Source organism: Aegilops tauschii, chromosome 1 (assembly GCF_002575655.3).
Source record: "Aegilops tauschii subsp. strangulata cultivar AL8/78 chromosome 1, Aet v6.0, whole genome shotgun sequence".
Classification (NCBI taxonomy): domain Eukaryota; kingdom Viridiplantae; phylum Streptophyta; class Magnoliopsida; order Poales; family Poaceae; genus Aegilops; species Aegilops tauschii.
The window spans coordinates 277,549,992-277,566,846 of record NC_053035.3 but is presented as its reverse complement, the minus strand read 5'-3'; the positions used below and the strand labels follow the sequence as shown (position 1 = coordinate 277,566,846).

General features: G+C 43.3%; 1 protein-coding gene across 1 annotated transcript; it reads right to left on the bottom strand.

Annotated features, from left to right (window-relative positions):
* Positions 1-381: 381 nt before the first annotated feature.
* On the bottom strand, positions 382-16,492 carry LOC109759092 (peptidyl-prolyl cis-trans isomerase PASTICCINO1). The gene is made up of 20 exons (XM_020317928.4): positions 16,077-16,492; positions 15,766-15,850; positions 15,136-15,205; positions 14,548-14,645; positions 14,258-14,380; positions 12,352-12,384; positions 12,000-12,058; positions 10,479-10,560; positions 9,910-10,068; positions 8,952-9,009; positions 8,090-8,238; positions 7,409-7,506; positions 7,267-7,336; positions 6,735-6,794; positions 5,903-5,959; positions 3,688-3,756; positions 3,427-3,504; positions 1,435-1,536; positions 1,287-1,358; positions 382-896 (listed from the first exon to the last, which is right to left on the bottom strand). Exons 1-20 carry the CDS (start codon positions 16,145-16,147, stop codon positions 615-617), a joined length of 1,875 nt encoding a protein of 624 aa, XP_020173517.1. The 5' UTR covers positions 16,148-16,492; the 3' UTR covers positions 382-614.
* Positions 16,493-16,855: the final 363 nt, after the last annotated feature.

Sequence of the window (16,855 nt, the reverse complement as noted above, 5' to 3'; positions counted from 1 at the left end):
AACGGGTCGGCCCATTTAATCGCTCGCCTCGCCATGTCTGTGCGTTTGCACACAACTTGACGCAAAGAGCGTAGTATAGGGTTTTCCCTCTAACGACGCTGAGCAATAGGCTGGTGCAGGTCGTTAAGAGGGCTTAGGGACCGGGATACAGTGTTAGAGGGCAATGTAGCCCATAAAAATCGATAGATTCAGACGTTGGTTTTGATGAATTATGTGTACGTATAAAACTGACTTGGGAATCACATCTACAACATTAGGGTATGTTGTTTCTAACTTTGATTTATACACTATTGGTATTTTTACTCTGTATGTTGCAACAACTAACATTCATGAAATGTCATTGGGGTATATATTTCGCTTCAAGCGGAAGTACAAACAAAGTAAGGAAAAATATATATATAAGTTCGCTTCAACAATGCATTAGCAGACACAAACGGCAATCAATTTTCACTGTTACAACAACCGGTGCTTCCTCACGATTTTTCAGTATCACTCCAGTCCATATATATTGGTATGATTTTCATAATGATTCAAGATTAATTCTGTATAAGTGAGGACTGTATATGTGAAAAAATTCCTTGTTTACAACTAAATCTCTCGTCACTGCTGGCTGCTCAGAGTATTGTGCACCTGTTCAGACCAAGGGAGGAGAAAATCCGCCTCGCAGAAGGCCAGATGCGGCCAATAAGTCCTGGCTTCTCTTCATCAAAGGCATGATCTGACTCTGCACTCGGAGGACTAGACTTCCCGCTTCCATCTCTATCCCTACTTGTGACTGCCTCGCCAGACCCTGCCGTGTCGCCACCATTCTTGGACTCCATACCAACTTCAGATATCTCTCCTGGCTTCTTGTCAAATAGTCCTTTGAACTGCTTCCTTGCCTTCTTTTCAATTTCCTTTGTTTGTGCATCAACTGTTAGTTACAAACTTTGAACACTATTCCCTCCGTTCCTAAATACTCCCTTCGTTCCTAAATATAAGTCTTTGTAGAGATTTCACTGTGGATCACATACATTCGTATGTGGATGCATTTTAGAGTGTATATTCACTCATTTTGTTTCGTATGTAGTCCATAGTGAAATCTCTATAAAGACTTATATTTAGGAACGGAGGGAGTATAAGTCTTTCTAGAGATTCTAATATGAAGTACATACCGAGCAAATTGAGTGAATCTACACTCTAAACTACGTCTATATACATCCGTATGTAGTCCATAGTGAAATCTCTAGAAAGACTTATATTTAGAAACGGAGGGAGTATGAGTTTGTGCATGTTCTGTTGCATACCTGTTCCTTCTGTTTAAGTTTAACAAGGGCCGCTGTAGCATCAGGCTCCGAGGACTTATCGACGGTTACCATCTAATGAAGCGATGCCATTACATATAGATTAGCCCTCTACCAACCAAACATGATTCTGAAGCATGGTGCCACTAACCTTCTCAAAATCGTTCTTTGCATCATCGAAGTCCCCACCTAACATGTATGACATTCCTCGGCGGTAGAGTGCTTTGACATGCACAGGATTTGCATCAAGCACCTGTTCAAACACAAGTAAATCAAAGAACAACAGCAGGATAATAATGTGAACCTTGTGCAAATCTATACTTTGCAGAGACTGATGGATCAGTGTAGCAGACTTGAATGGAGTTCAGGAGGTGAAGTGCAAAACTGTAAGTGGCGGATGGTAGGAGAGCAAGGGCGAGGGAGTTTAGGCTTGACGCCTTGAGGATAGATCTGTTCTGGAGGAAAAACGTCCCCTTTTTACCGAAAAAGGCTTTCACCCTGCTTTATATATAAAGCAATGATTCTCAACAACCCGGTACAAACACCCGCCAACACTACACACGCACACCCAAGGCAGGATACATAGGCGCTGAGCGCAGCAACAACATCCCTAGCGCTACAAGAGCAACCGGGGTCCTCAACCGTGAACACGCCACCGCGAAGAGATGAAGCCACATACGATGAACCATGGGCTCCAAGGCGGCGCCTTCAGGAAGGAAACGACACCGGAGCGCCGCCACCGCCCGACCCGAGGATTAGAGATTCCCCTAGAGCAACACGACAGGCAATGATAGCCACGACGACGCCTTCAAGAAGGGAACGAGCTTCGTCGCCGCCGGTCCGCCCGAAGATAGAACAGGTTTTCACCCCGGCCAACACTCACCGCCACCGAACGCCACACCCCGGCGACCACGCCGCCCACACGGCCATGGCCACCGGGCAGCACCAAGCCACGGGCTCTGCCCATGAGCACCGCGGAACCACCACCAGGGCCGCCGCCGTGACATCCAAGACCTTGACACCCCACTCGAGACCCCCTGCTACCCCAACCAAAGATACGGGCGGAAAGGATCCACCTTTCGCACCCTTGGGCTGCCCCCAACGCCTCCATCGACCCGTCCTGCGGCACCGGGCGCGAGACAAGGTCGGTCCTCCTGCCGGGCGCGAGACGAGGTCGGTCTTGCTGCCGGGCACGAGACGAGCTCGGTCCTGCTGCTGAGCGCGAGACGAGCGATGGACCGTAGCCGGGAGAGGACCAAACCTTCGACGACGGTAGCGACCAGACAACGAGGAGAGGGACCGAAGGTCGAAACGGGCCGCCTACAAACGAGCCGACGCCGAAAAACCAGCCGCCACCGCAGCCGACCCGCCGAACTGCCGTGATGTCGGCTCAGCGAATGGAGGCCGCCAGCCCGCCACGCCCAGAGGGCCGAGCCACCTCGCCGCCGCCGCCCACAGCCGGAGCAACCGCCACGCCGGGCCGCTGCCCCAACCCGTGCCGCCCGCCGGAAAAATGCATTAGATCCGGCTGGCACACACCCACCACCACCAGCCCCAGCCCGACTCCAGCCCCCGACGAAACCAGAGGAGAGGAAGGGCGAGACCCACACCGCTGCGCCGTCACCTCCACCAGCAGACCACCACCGCGGAGACGACCGCCCGCAGCCCGCACCCACCGCGTCTGGATCTGGCAGCCCGCCTTCAACACACTAGCCGTGCACCACCAGGGCGTGCCTGTCACGCCGCCATCGCACCCGCGCGCCACCACCAGCGCCGATGCGACGCCGCGCAGTGGAGCCCCACGAAAGCGCCACCACCAGGTCCAGGGCCGTCGTTCCGCGCCGACTACCCCACACGAATAGACGAGGGGGGGCCCGCCGCCGCCGCCAGCGACCGGGCTTCGCCCGGCCCGGCCCTCTGGCGACGGCGAGGGAGGATCCCCTTTTCTCTGTTTATTTCTTCAATACCTAATTACATGTTAATTGTGTAGCTTTATAGTGCAGCTTGGCAGTAGGCTAGGGAAGACTTGAACCGACTCAACTAATCAAACAAACTAGACATGGAAACCAATAAAGACCTATCCGGACGGGTCCAGTACCCCATGGCGTGAGAAGCTACGCCCAAGTTCCTTTCAGTGTATTACCTTATTGCACGCTTCAATAGACTTCCTGTACTCACCCATCTTCTGGTAGCAAGCAGCTACATTTAGATGTAGAGAACTCTGCATTTGTAACAACATAAAAGGTTTAACATGTATCAGGAAACAGCAACAAGTAGAAAAACATATACTACTAATGGGAGGAGAAATGTGTGTGCGCGTGGGGTGGTGGGGCCGGGGTGATGTAGTGGTCAGTGCATCAATCGTTATGGTAGGAGAAAGCTGGAAAATAGAGTATCATCGTACTCTTGAATTGGCAAAGATTTTCCCCTCTTCATCGTCTTGAGGATGCACGTGGTTATACTCCCTAAGCAACTGCATCCATAGAGGGTAGGGAAACCAAAGTCAGCAAAAACTTTAAGAGCTGTTGGCATGGCTTGTTTCACATCCAAGCATTTTCTTTTGATAAGCAAAGTAAGTTTTAGCATGACTTTTCTTTTTATAACTGGAAAACAGAAGGGGGGCCCCAAAATAAAAGGGTACACTATATTAAAAGAAAATGAGCACAAAGATATTCACAGCATATGTACAGAAGGAAAAAATAAATGGACCCAAACAAAAGGGGGGAAACAAACATGGCTTTTCCATGGACACCTGCATGGAGTTGCATACTTTGTGCTATCTCACTGAATACATGGAGCCGCACAAAAAAAATCTAGAACTGACAAAAAAGATCTCCCAACCCCCCTGTAAAATGCTTTTTACCATATAAGTACTTTGCATCATGTGAGCTAAGCTCCGCCAAAATAATAATCTTAGTACAATGAGATATCCTGCACTCCAGCACATTTATCCCAACAACATGAATTGCAGAATTTGCATGAAGCGCCATGATTAAAATGAGAGTCAATTTATAATTAAGAACCACAACGGCATGCTCATGCCGTGACGTTGGCATAGCTGTGGTGTTATCTCTTGTTTATTGTCAATATCGCTTTAATTCATTTACGTTTATCATTTAGATTCAAATTGAAGAATTTCGACACTTCGCACAAACCTCAGGCTCCACTGAGAAAACTAGTGGTGCGGAGCACCCTAGGGTCATCACCATGGCTTTGGCTTCATTGCCAACGCATCACATATACTACGGTGAATTTCATCCTTTATGTGTGTCTACTTGGTTCTCTCATGGGTGGTATACTACTTGACCCTCCTTCATGCATACATAGGTTTGAGCTGAGCTTCACGCGAGTCAAGGAGGAGTGCGCACAAGAGTACGCCCACACCATACACAGAGAAGCTTGGAAGAGAGAAGATGGGCAGCTGGAATCCAGTAGCCGGACTATCCGGCCTATAGCCGGACAAAAACCTCCTCTGGATCACCATCTGGCCCTTCGTCTGGCGACCGCGCGCAAGGCAACGGAAGCTAAATTGGTGAAGTCAGACTGTCCGGCTTGGAACCCGGACAGTACGGCTCCTAGAGCGAGCCCTCCGAGTGGCGCCTGTGGAAGCCCTGATCCAGACGAGTTGCAGGCTTGCGACCCGGACAGGCCAGCATGTGCCTGCGTGCAAATCTGGCCCACGAGCTATGTATCCCCTCTCTCACCTCCCCCACTTAGCCCTTCGTGGCTAGGACTATATATACCTTTCCCCCACCTCCTCTCTAGGGTTAGCAAAGCAGAAACTAGATCTTGAGAGAGCATTGCTCCTTAACTCCTTGTACCTCCTCTTAGAGGATCAAGCCCTCCTAAGGGAGAAGAATCCCTTTGGATTACCAAGACCTCCACATCCTTTGGATTGGAGAAGACCATCTCCCAAGACCCTCACATCCTTTATTTTCTTTGTTTTTCTTGGATCTACATGCACCTCATGTATTGGCTTGTGATCTGAGGGATACTTGGTGTGGATCTTGTCCAATTAGTGTTCTCTCGTGTTTTCTTGTGGATTTGTCCCGTGTTCTTCGTGAATACAGACAATACACCCCAAATCCATCTCCAATTCGTGAAGATCAGGCCACCCTAGGGGTTAGTCCTACATTAACCAGTTTACTAGATCTCGTCAGTTTTGGATAAGACAGGTTTCCCTCAGCCCCAACCCTTTTTTGTGAAAAAAAAAGGGAAGTGCATGGTGCACTTCTCCAAAAATCTGAAATGAACTCAGCAGATGTAGTGTCAAACTTAATCTGTATATTGAGCAATCAGTTCTGGTGGGTAGCAGATGAACTTAGGCACTTAGCACATGCTATTTTGGCCTATTTTTATCTCTTTTGGACTTTGCTTGTTCTTATATGTTGTTAGAATGTTAAACTTGCATAAAGAATCAAAGGGAAATAATATAACACCGACATACAACATGAATAGACTGGCTCCTGGCCATGCCCGGGAACATCTTTGGAAACAAGAATAGGTTTTTTTAGGAAAGATGTAGACACAGATGAATATCGCTACCTAAGACTCAATTTATATAATAAATAGCAGTAATCAATTTATTGCACAGCAACTTCAAGTACCAGTGGACATACCTTCTCGTATTTTGCTTTTGCAAGTTCAAATTTTCCTTCTTTAAATAGTCTGTTACCCTGTGAAAGGGATTCTGTTTAACGTCAGTTGTCTAAAATCTAAAACAATAATGAAGTACCAGATCAAAATTATGAAATACTTTGTAACTAAGTGCTGTTGAATGTAGGCTCAAACTCTAGCAAAAAAAACCTCAAAATCACTATAGACTAGACCGAGCTGATGGCCAAAGGAAAGCTCAGGATTCTCATAAGCCTATACATCTAATGGCATCTTAAACCAAATAACCATCTTCAGGAGACACTAGGTTGAAATTCATTTGACATGTTGCTCTAGCAAACAACATTCAAATAGCAGTTGAAATAATTTGTCCAAATAGAAAGGAAAGAGAGAAAGTAATTTTTTATGCAAAGATGTCTCATAAGTTTCTTGCATATACCCATTTTCTGCAAAAGTGCATCTACGACAGTCTTGTTGAAGTGTATATGTGGATTGCCTAGCCCTTTCCATCAGCCCGGACTTTTGGTTGTGTTGGCTAGTGCATGAAGCTTAACATGGTATCAGAGCCCAAGGTCTTGAGTTCAAGTCCTGACTTTCGCAATTTATCTAAAAATTGCTGCTGCCCCCCTCTCTGTCCACGTATAGGCCTCTCACGTGTTGACTTCCAGCGTCACAAGTGAGAAAAGGTGTTGAAGTGTATATGTGGATTGCCTAGCCCGCCTAGCCCTTTCCATCAGTTCGGACTTTTAGTTGCGTTGGCTAGTGCATGAAGCTTAACAAGTCTCACTCGAATACAAATTGGCGAGATTAAAAATAATATAATCATTGTAAGTATACCGTGTTCTTAATTTTATCTGCCTCTTCCATGATTTCTTTGAAGGTCAAGCCAGTCCAATCCTGCATTTGTACAATGATCATTTGAGAAAAGAAAATTCACTAGTTAAAATAATATGACAAGCATAACCAAAGAGAAAATATATTGATATATAAATAATAGAAATAATTCCGTAGGTAAATGTTGCACTGAGTTATGAGAAAGCTCCCAAGGGAAACTATTGGCATTTACCTGTGCACATATGTGACGCATGTAACACAGTCTATTACTTTATTTTGGAATTTAGCACAATAAAAAGAACTACAGATAATCATCAATAGAGATGGTTGTATGCCATGCAGTTGCAGTACTCACGATAATCATGAAATTATAAATCCAAAATAAAGAATCGCTCAACAAATCCAAAACAACCATTGCTCGACAGAATTGGCCAAGTGTCAAAAAACGACAATAAAGCTAAGTCTGATCCCAAGCAGTGCCTATAATGGTATTATGACACCGTAAAAAGCAACAGAAAAACAAATGGTTTCATACCTTGGGAACTTCAAATCCAAGTAATTCAATTTCCCACCGAACATGAGCTCCTTCAGGAACATTCACTGGCCTGTTGCACCATACCCAATTATTCAAAAAGCTCCATTGCCAAAAAAACTACGAATGTAAAGGTTGATACGACCTTGGGAATTTATCATACGCAAAATCTGGAGGGCAGGTGACAATAGATTTTTCACCAGGAAGCATTAGTCGAACACACATTTCAAATCCTTCAGGAACCTATGACAATGCATCAAAACATCTGTTACTCTTCTTCAATTGATAGGATGAAACATATTTTAACATTCAATACTAGAGATATGTAGTGACAGAATTCTAAGAGAAAACGATAACAGGAAGTGTATAAAAGTATTCCTCCCTCCGTCCGAAAAAGCTTGTCCCTCAAATGTATGTATCTAGCACTAACTGTACTTATGTGATAACAAAGTCCCATCTTATTTTTTCACGTAAGTATGTGATAGTTCTAAGAAAGGACAATAAGTATACAGAACCATCAATTTGGAAGCGAAGCCCTGAAACCCTATTGGGAGTTCAAGTTATTAACATATACAAAGTTTAAAGGTCAATGCCATATGTGATCAACTTTCACAGTTTCTGTATTGTAAATTCTTATTTTTGAACTAAATAAAGTCTAAGTGATACTTTAAAAAATAGGAAACAAAAGTAGGATTCGGAGACCCATGGTTCTCGAAACAAAATGGTCGGTATTATTTTTGTTGTCCATTTGCCACATTCTGATAGCAAGATTTAATAAAGTAACTAAGATTGATTATGTAGATAAAATAAAAGCTATAATATTTACCAATCCTTCTCCGGAACAGAACTCCAATGGTTCGCCATCATTATCAATTTGTGTATCATAAAATACTGACTTTGGTTCATCAAGGAGCATCCCCTTGTAATGAACTCTTAACAAGCTATCATGAAGGGGGCAGTCCATCGGAAATTCACCTGATATTTTGGAGGAAAACAAAAAGCAGCTTAAGTAAGCGTGTTACATGGTAAAACAAGAACGGAAAATGATAACTTCATGTACTACTCATCAAGATTAAAAATCTACAATGATCACCCTATTAACGAACTTGCACTTATAAAGTAAAATTATAACATGATAAATAGCAAATAGTTTTGTCTAATTTCTCACTCCTTAGTTCTGTTCTTAATCTGTATTCCGGTATCCTTTTAGACCTATTACTTGAATCAAACAGAAAACCATCCATCATTCCAAGTAAAAAAAAGGACGACAGGAAATAGGGAGATTTTAAACAAAATAGACAAATGTGCTCTTACATGTATTACCTTCATTCTTACCTTTTAGATCTGTACTTAATGGATTTTCTAATAATAAAGTAAAACATTGAAATTCTTCAAATGGTAAAAAGAGCTAAAAAATGTGTATCCTCTAAAGTATCACAGTAACCAAGCACAAGAAAATCGAAAGGTACCAGTTTTCAGTAGGTGGACACACAGGACAGAAAGTAACACTTCCGGTATAGTTCTGTGAAAGATAAATTTTGCTACACTACAAAGGACAGAGGACAGAAAGCAACGTTTATAGTATAATTCTATGAAAGATAAATTTTGCTACACTACAAGGGTCAAAGGTGTTGGGACCAGAGGGGACATAGGTAGTATCAACATGTAAAATACAAAAGGTTACCGACCACTTCCATCAACTACACGGCGCTTTATGAGGCGTCCATCACCAAGCATATCCCTCACCTATTATTACATCACACAAACTGTTAGCATAACTTTGTATGTTATAGGCATAGTTATAGCTAAAAGAAGATTCTAGTGATGAACAAATGAATCACAGTAAAGTATAATACAATTAGGTGCGTATTCGATAAAGTAAACTAGAGTAAGAAGCCTTCAGTGTGTTGTATCTACACTACCAGCTATAAGAACCTGTGTGCATTGAAAAGTTAGGTAAGCTGGAGTACCTATGATGGCCCTATCACCCCTTACCAAGTGAATTTATTTTTATAATAAAATGTCAGTTATCCATATTGGATATTTTAGGCCATGCCACTACACACTACTCTAGTATCAATATCCAGTTCTCTACTGCTTCTTTAAATGAGCCAGAAAATCATAATAATTCGATTTTGGTCTTCAACTTTCTCAAGTAACATGAGATTTCCAAATTCCGTAGGTAATAAATTTCTTCAATGTATTTTAAAAAGCCACAAATATTGATGGTTTGCCAGTCGTTAGTTGTGATTGGTTAGATATGGAAATTGACTAGGCTACCTTGCATGTTTTAGACTTTTGGCAAGCGAATTGTGGGTCTAGCGCCTTGATTTAGATTTATGTTATAATAAATAGTAGACCATGGTGTGACATCGCAAATGATGGGTAACAAATTATTTCATTATACAGCCCATAAAATCAGTTGCAGTGTAGTATATGAATCATAAACATTTGGTGATAAAAGAAAGTATGACCAGACAAACTTCATCATCCTCAAGGAGAGCATGTAATTCCATCAAAAACACAGCCCGAATAAAGCAGGAATACTATGATATGTAACGGAAAACCCCTAGAAGACCATAGGCCGTAATTCAAATTCTAAACAAATGTTTAATGGAAGTATCTAATAGCTAATTATGACTGTACCTGAGTAAACTGAACAAGTTCCACCTCAAAATGAACTTCTTCAAGGCCTTCAAGTTGCGGCATTACTGAGGACTCTGTCAAATAGGTACTGGTAACATAAATAGTTGCCTTTTCCTTGCGTGCCATTGTTCCAATTCCCATCTCAAGGCCTTTAGGTGCCTAAACTAAAACAGGAAAAAAATGCATAACAAACAGAAGTTAGGAGAATCAATGGGAATGATATAGCTTTTTATGCATTTTAGAATGATAGAATCAGCAGATGAGTTTTACATTACACCAAGTATGCTAGACCTAAACTAGATAGCCCAAATAATTCGTACAGTGGGCACCGTGTGGTTCTCAAATACTCCCTCTGTAAAGATATATAAGAGCGTTTAGATCACTGAAGTAGCGATCTAAATGCTCTTATATTTCTTTACGGAGGGAGTAAGTTGCAAATTTGGACAGAAGTGTTCAGAAAAGCGCATGATATACCTATATCTTGCATTCCTATAAGATACAATAGAATGTCCAAAAGCGCAAAATTAATACCCTATGCTGTTACTACATGCAACAAGGATGCCACTGACCTCAGATTTACCCAAAGTGAAGAAATATGGCACTTCTTTACTGGGAAGAATTTCTTTCCCATCTGCTGTTCTTGCAGTTATCCTGGAGAAGGTACAATAGAATGTCCAAAAGCGCAAAAGGTGTGAACTGATGGAGAAGGTTGGGCAATCCACATATACTTCAACAACAAAGAGAAGGCAAGCAATTTTTTTATTAAATTGCGAAAGCCGAGATTTGAGCGCAAGACCTCTTGGCTCTAATACCATATTAAGTTTCATGCACCAACCAGTAGAACCAAAAGTCCGAACTGATGGAGAAGGTTGGGCAATCCACATATACTTCAACAATAGCAATTGTGGCAGGAAAGGAAGATGAAAAGCAGTAGAAGTAAAGGAAGCCTGGCATGCCTATCAGATAAAAGTTCTGGACAAGGGTAATTTAGACACAACACCATAAAACACCGCTGTCTTGCTCTCCAGCACCAATATGGCATAACAGATGCTAATTTAGTTATCTATTTATTTCCCCCAAGAAAACACAACAAGCATTATGCCTTGTTGTACTGATAGAGCTGGAAAAGTGTTATTTACGAGTCTGCAGTAGGCTACAGCCAAGCGAACAAAAAGAGCCCTAAGTCTAACCATTGGACAGGACGGTGTGACCCAAGGGTTTGCCTCCTTGATCGTGTCTAGGAGGTCGAGTATGGCTGGGGTATCATTGAGGAAAAGACATATTTCCTTCGGTTCCAAATCCATGATGGAGCTTGTCCCGTGCCTCAGCGCAGAGGGAGTGGCCACAACCATTGTTTTCAACAAGTCAGCGAATTCTTCGCCGCCCGCCGGAGATGCCGCTGTTGCCGTAGATCTTATCCATGACAGCGCCTTCAACCAAACTAGATGCCAAAAGACTAGTCGGTCGTGTCTAGGAGGTCGAGTATGGCTGGGGTATCATTGAGGAAAAGATATGTTTCCTTCGGTTCCAAATCCATGATGGAGCTTGTCCCGTGCCTCAGTGCAGAGGGAGTGACCACAACCATTGTTCTCAACAAGTCAGCGAATTCTTTGCCGCCCGCCGGAGATGCCGCTGTTGCCGTAGATCTTATCCATGACAGCGCCTTGAACCAAACTACATGCAAGAAGACGCAGTCGACAAGCAGGTGGGTTCATTTACTCGTGGTTTTTGAAGGGAAACTGCAAGGGAAGCCCCCAACAGTATAAATAGGAACACAAATTCATGTCCATGAGGACTTGAACCCAGAAGTAGGATTGCATTCACTCCCCCGACCAAGTAAGCTAGGCTCACTTCCTTATAGTCTCAGTGGTTTGTATCCCCTCATCCCTTTCTGTGCAAATTGACCATTATATGTTTGTATCATCAAATGCAACTACAATTTCAGTTTACACTTCAGTTTTCTAGTAGTCATATTAAAGAAGTCAATTATGTAGCATTTGGGCACTAACCATAAAGAAAGAAAAACTATGTGCTAACACTGCCAAGCACTAACCAGAATTTATTAGATTTAGAGTAAAATAAACATTTACCGTGCTGTCACTTCATATGGTTCTCTAGGTGTTTCCCACCCCTTGCCTTCATCAACTATCTGCCACATCCAAAGGGCAATGATAAGTTTGCCACAATGCTGAAGCATCTGCTCTCATTTACTTGACCTCTTATTGTATAACCAACAAAAAAAGTCTAACATGGGAGTAAAGGATGCCGATAACATTTGGGGAACCCCAAACTGAATATATGAATCCTTTTACTGTGCTAACTTTGGAAAGCACAAAAAATATCAAACAGGTGCTCCAAACATAAATAAAATAAAGTATTTAAAAATCCCAACTGGATAAAACTGAATATATTTTATGCTATCAATATAGAGTGTCTGTTTACCTTCTTTACAACCCCTAAATCCTCAGTCACGACCTGAAAGAGAGAGAAAACTAGAGTCAATAATCGAATCGAATGTGCCAAATAATATTATTATGTGTCTGATTATTCTCTGTGGCAAGAGAGTGCCACAAAAGCTTAAAAGGCAAGTTCTACAGGACGGTGGTTCGACCCGTAATGTTGTATGGCGCTGAGTGTTGGCCGACTAAAAGGCGACATGTTCAACAGTTAGGTGTGGCGGAGATGCGTATGTTGAGATGGATGTGTGGCCACACGAGGAAGGATCGAGTCCGGGATGATGATATACGAGATAGAGTTGGGGTAGCACCAATTGAAGAGAAGCTTGTCCAACATCGTCTGAGATGGGCAGCCCCAGTGCATGTAGCTCCCGCTTGCGCAGGGTCTGGGGAAGGGTCCGACCACTTTGGGTCTATTGTACGCAGCCTTTCCCTACATTTCTGCAAGAGGCTGTTTCCAGGACTTGAACCCGTGACCTCATGGTCACAAGGCAGCAGCTTTACCACTGCGCCAAGACTTGAACCCGTGAACATCGTCTGAGATGGTTTGGGCATATTCAGCGCAGGCCTCCAGGAGCTCCAGTGCATAGCGGACGGCTAAAGCATGCGGAGAATGTCAAGAGAGGTCAGGGTAGACTGAATTTGACATGGGAGGAGTCCGTTAAGAGAGACCTCAAGGATTGGAGTATCACCAAAGAACTAGCTATGGACAGGGCTGCGTAGAAGCTTGCTATCCATGTGCCAGAGCCATGAGTTGGTCGCGAGATCTGATGGGTTTCACCTCTAGCCTACCCCAACTTGTTTGGACCAAAGGCTTTGTTGTTGTTGTTGTTGTTGATGATGATGTGTCTGATTGGTACTAGGCATTGCAGTGAGTACAAAGTCATGGAGTCAGGAAATCGACTACCTGGGGCATAGTTTTAAAAACCCGACCGGGCCGGCGGTCTGATCAGAAAAATCGGAACCGGAGCCTTGTCCGTTTTTTATGACGCATTGGTCTTTTAGTAAAAAAACAGGGAAATACTAAGAAAATGGTGCATAAACTAGGGACCAAACCCTTGACCTTGAGCCATGGCACGCTAAAGGCCGAATAACCAACTGGCTAGCAACACTTTGTGATTTATTAATGGATTACATCGAATATTATGTCTACCCATTTGATCTGGGGTCATTTTTTTCTGAAAAAATAGCTTAAATATTGCTGTTTTTGGTTGTCAATTAACCAATGAGCTGGTGGTCTGACCGTTGAAAATCTGAATGGACAGTCTCACCGGATCGGTTTTTAAACCATGACCGGGGGTTAGAAGAAGAGAAAAAAAATTAGGGCATCAACTTGGCGAATGGAGCTTATATGAACCATATGTTTATCTGACCAACATGCTTACTTGCGTGTTGCACTTAACTCGATAGTTCCCATAGGGGATGCCATGTCATGATCGATATCATTCACCTAATCATGAAAGATAGAAATACAAATCTCTATCGTTCACACAGTTTATTATGCTGTATACTGATACATTACACATATGGTGATGTTGTAGTTCTTCGTGAGATATATTGGCCCAACATCCTAGATGGTAACAGAAATAATCGGTAACCATGAAAGCCATCATTATGGTGTGGGGCAAGCATCGTGTGCAACAGTAGCAATGATGTACACGGCAACAGCAGAAGGATGCATGCAGGGCGAACAGCTCTTTTAGGTGGCTATTATGTTGCGAACAGTCTTAATTAACATAAATTGCATAACTCTTCAGACTCATATCATGCTGAAATTGATCGATTTAGAAGTACAAAAGGAAATTAATGGCTTAAAATATATCAGAACCATTGTACCATCATGATTCCGAAATATATACAACGTATCATGCTCAAATCATAACAAGACTAACCTTGGCTTTAAAGAAATCCAACATCTCAACCTCAAACTGAAGCTCATCATCTTTTGGGAAGCCATCTGGAGGTGTAACCGGGCAATCATCCTCTGCATAGTGTATTTTCGGCTCCATTTTAAACTGAAAAGATAGATTGTGACCGCGGGGTGGGGGGGATTAGAGACAGCAGTAGATATTTGCAAATTCAGGACATGCGTATTCGAACCATAGCATTCTCAGAAATATGTGCCCTTCCTACAACATTCTTGTTATTTAATTTACAAGTTGCACTCTGTTTAACAGAATACCATAGCAATTTCACCCTTCAGCATTGTTGGAAAGCCTTCAGCAAAGCCAAGGATCATTTTGCTTTTCCCCAACACAAATCTGAGTGGGATTCCTTTTCCTGTTATAATAATAATGGTAAAACGAGATGATTAGAGCCCCAATACACCGAGCGGAGTACCTAAAAAAAGAGAAAGGTATAGATACTAATAAATGCATGTGGCAGTGAAAGTGAATTATAAGATAGATATCCTAACAAAAGTTTTTACATTTATCTCGTCTAACCTAATATATGTCGTAATGCAAGATGAAAGGAAGCATAGTGTAAGTGCTTTTACTGGAAGGGTTAACAAGCAAAGCCAGATATCACTGAACTGTTTTTTTTTTCCTTTGTTCGCAGCATGCACAAACTTTAGTGTTATATCTGCTATTAGAAGACTGCAAATCTGTAGCTTGATACTTGAAAGCTACACCGACTGGAAGATGGCTATGGAAGCACTAAATTTCTACGAAGATAAGAATCTGTCGAGTCCGAAGCATCCTGATGGTGTTTGTAAACTAAAAGAACTGTATATATGTAGTGCTGTGCTAAATGTGTTTTGCCTAATCACCTCCATGTTCCCTTCTTGTAGAATTCACAACAATGCCCTCCATGGTTCGAATAGTGCAATGAAGTATGACCTGCAAAATGACTAGAATTAACAAAGAGTTTGACCACGAAATGTCCCACTGTCTCCTATAACAAAAAAAATCAGAGATTGTCCAGTGAAAGGTCGAGAAAGCCATCATGAGGGCCCTTAACATTTATATGACAAAAAGCTGGTGCAGAATGGAATTCCTGCACCAGCTTTATAACTCTATGTAGAACTAGAGGTATTTGTCATCAGAAAATACATAGAGTTATAAAGCCAGCCCAGCCCACCCGGTGACGAACAAACTTCTATCCTGAACAAACATCATTCAGAGACATCGTTACTAGGTACTCTCAATTCAATGTACATACTTTTTCTTGACATTGTTTGCTTTGAGGTTGCTTACCACATACACCATGTGGTCAATGTACATACTTTTTCAATTGTTCATAAGTTAGACTAGCAGTAGCAATAAAATTCTCGAGAGCACTGGGCTTCCAGAAAGGCTGAGGGTAGTAAGATGGCAAAAGTTTGATTCACAAAGCCCTATGTCACAATAGTCTGCAGCAAATAAAGGTTTGGAACGAAGGGAAAATAACCGGCCCTGACCTGATCTCCATCTGCAGGAGTCGCGTCTCCCCTGCCTGACCGGATAACCGCCTTCATCAAACTCCCAGGAGTAAGCTTCTCCCTCCTGCAGCACAACCAAGGCATGAATAAAACCCATTTGCAGCTTACTACATTACTAGGTAGCTAAGCAAGAACTTCCGCGACTCTGCCCCCGTTATCCAGCAAATTTCGCACGTTGAACAAATTCTCTCTGCCCAATTTTCTGATGCATGCCTCGCTGTAGAGTCCCTAGCCGTACGGATTGCCGCGCGGGGGGAGGGGGGGGGGGGGGGGGGGGGCGTAGTGCTGACCTCTTCTCGGCCGCCTCCTCGGCGGGCGATTTCTTCTTGGCGGGAGCCGGCGGGGGATCGTCGTGGGACATGGCTGAAGCTCGTGGAGCAGCGGCTGATGCAGATAGGGAAGGAGGAGGGGATCGATCTCCTCTCCAATCGCGTATGTGTGCGTTTAATGGCGGAGCTGGGAGCAGTTGAGGTAGGGGCAGCGCTCCTCACCTAGACTAGACTGGGTTGGACTTGACGCTTCAGCGCTCACCGGCGTCAACGGCCGGCGGAGGATCCAAAGAAAAACCACGCGATCCGGTTGGCCGAACATCGCATCTCATCCACGGACTGGGCCTCCGTATAAGTCCATAAGAGCAACTCCAACGCGCCACGGTGCCGTTTGGTTGGAGGGCAGGGTAGATTGGCTGAAGATATCCCCAGCCAACTGGTTAGGGATAACCACATTTTATTGTTTGATTGCAAAGATAAAAAGTGGTTAGGGATAGCCACTTGTATGTTTGGTTGAGAGGATTGAGTGTGGATAGGTTGACCTTTTTGTTAGAGTTGTAAGATTACCCCTGTTACATGCAATATGTAGTTTCAGTATAGGTTCCATTCAAAGAGATTCAGAAAAATCGATGGTCTGACAATAATGAAACCAAAACCAAACATGTTGTATTCATGAACAAGAAGACATCTCTTCTGAATATTCAGTGCTTTTGGTGTCGTTGGCCTAAGCACATACTAGTACAGAAGAAGCATGACGACCCGAGATCAGTGGCCAGTGAACTAGTAGAACGTCGATGAGA

Excerpts from the sequence above, each read along its gene's own strand:
- LOC109759092 (XM_020317928.4), bottom strand. The coding sequence starts at position 16,147 with ATGTCCCACGACGATCCCCCGCCGGCTCCCGCCAAGAAGAAATCGCCC. Across the intron at positions 12,385-14,257 it reads TGGATTTCTTTAAAGCCAAG|GTCGTGACTGAGGATTTAGG; the intron begins GTTAGTCTTGTT and ends TCTCTCTTTCAG. Across the intron at positions 1,537-3,426 it reads CTATTGAAGCGTGCAATAAG|GTGCTTGATGCAAATCCTGT; the intron begins GTAATACACTGA and ends GTGTTTGAACAG.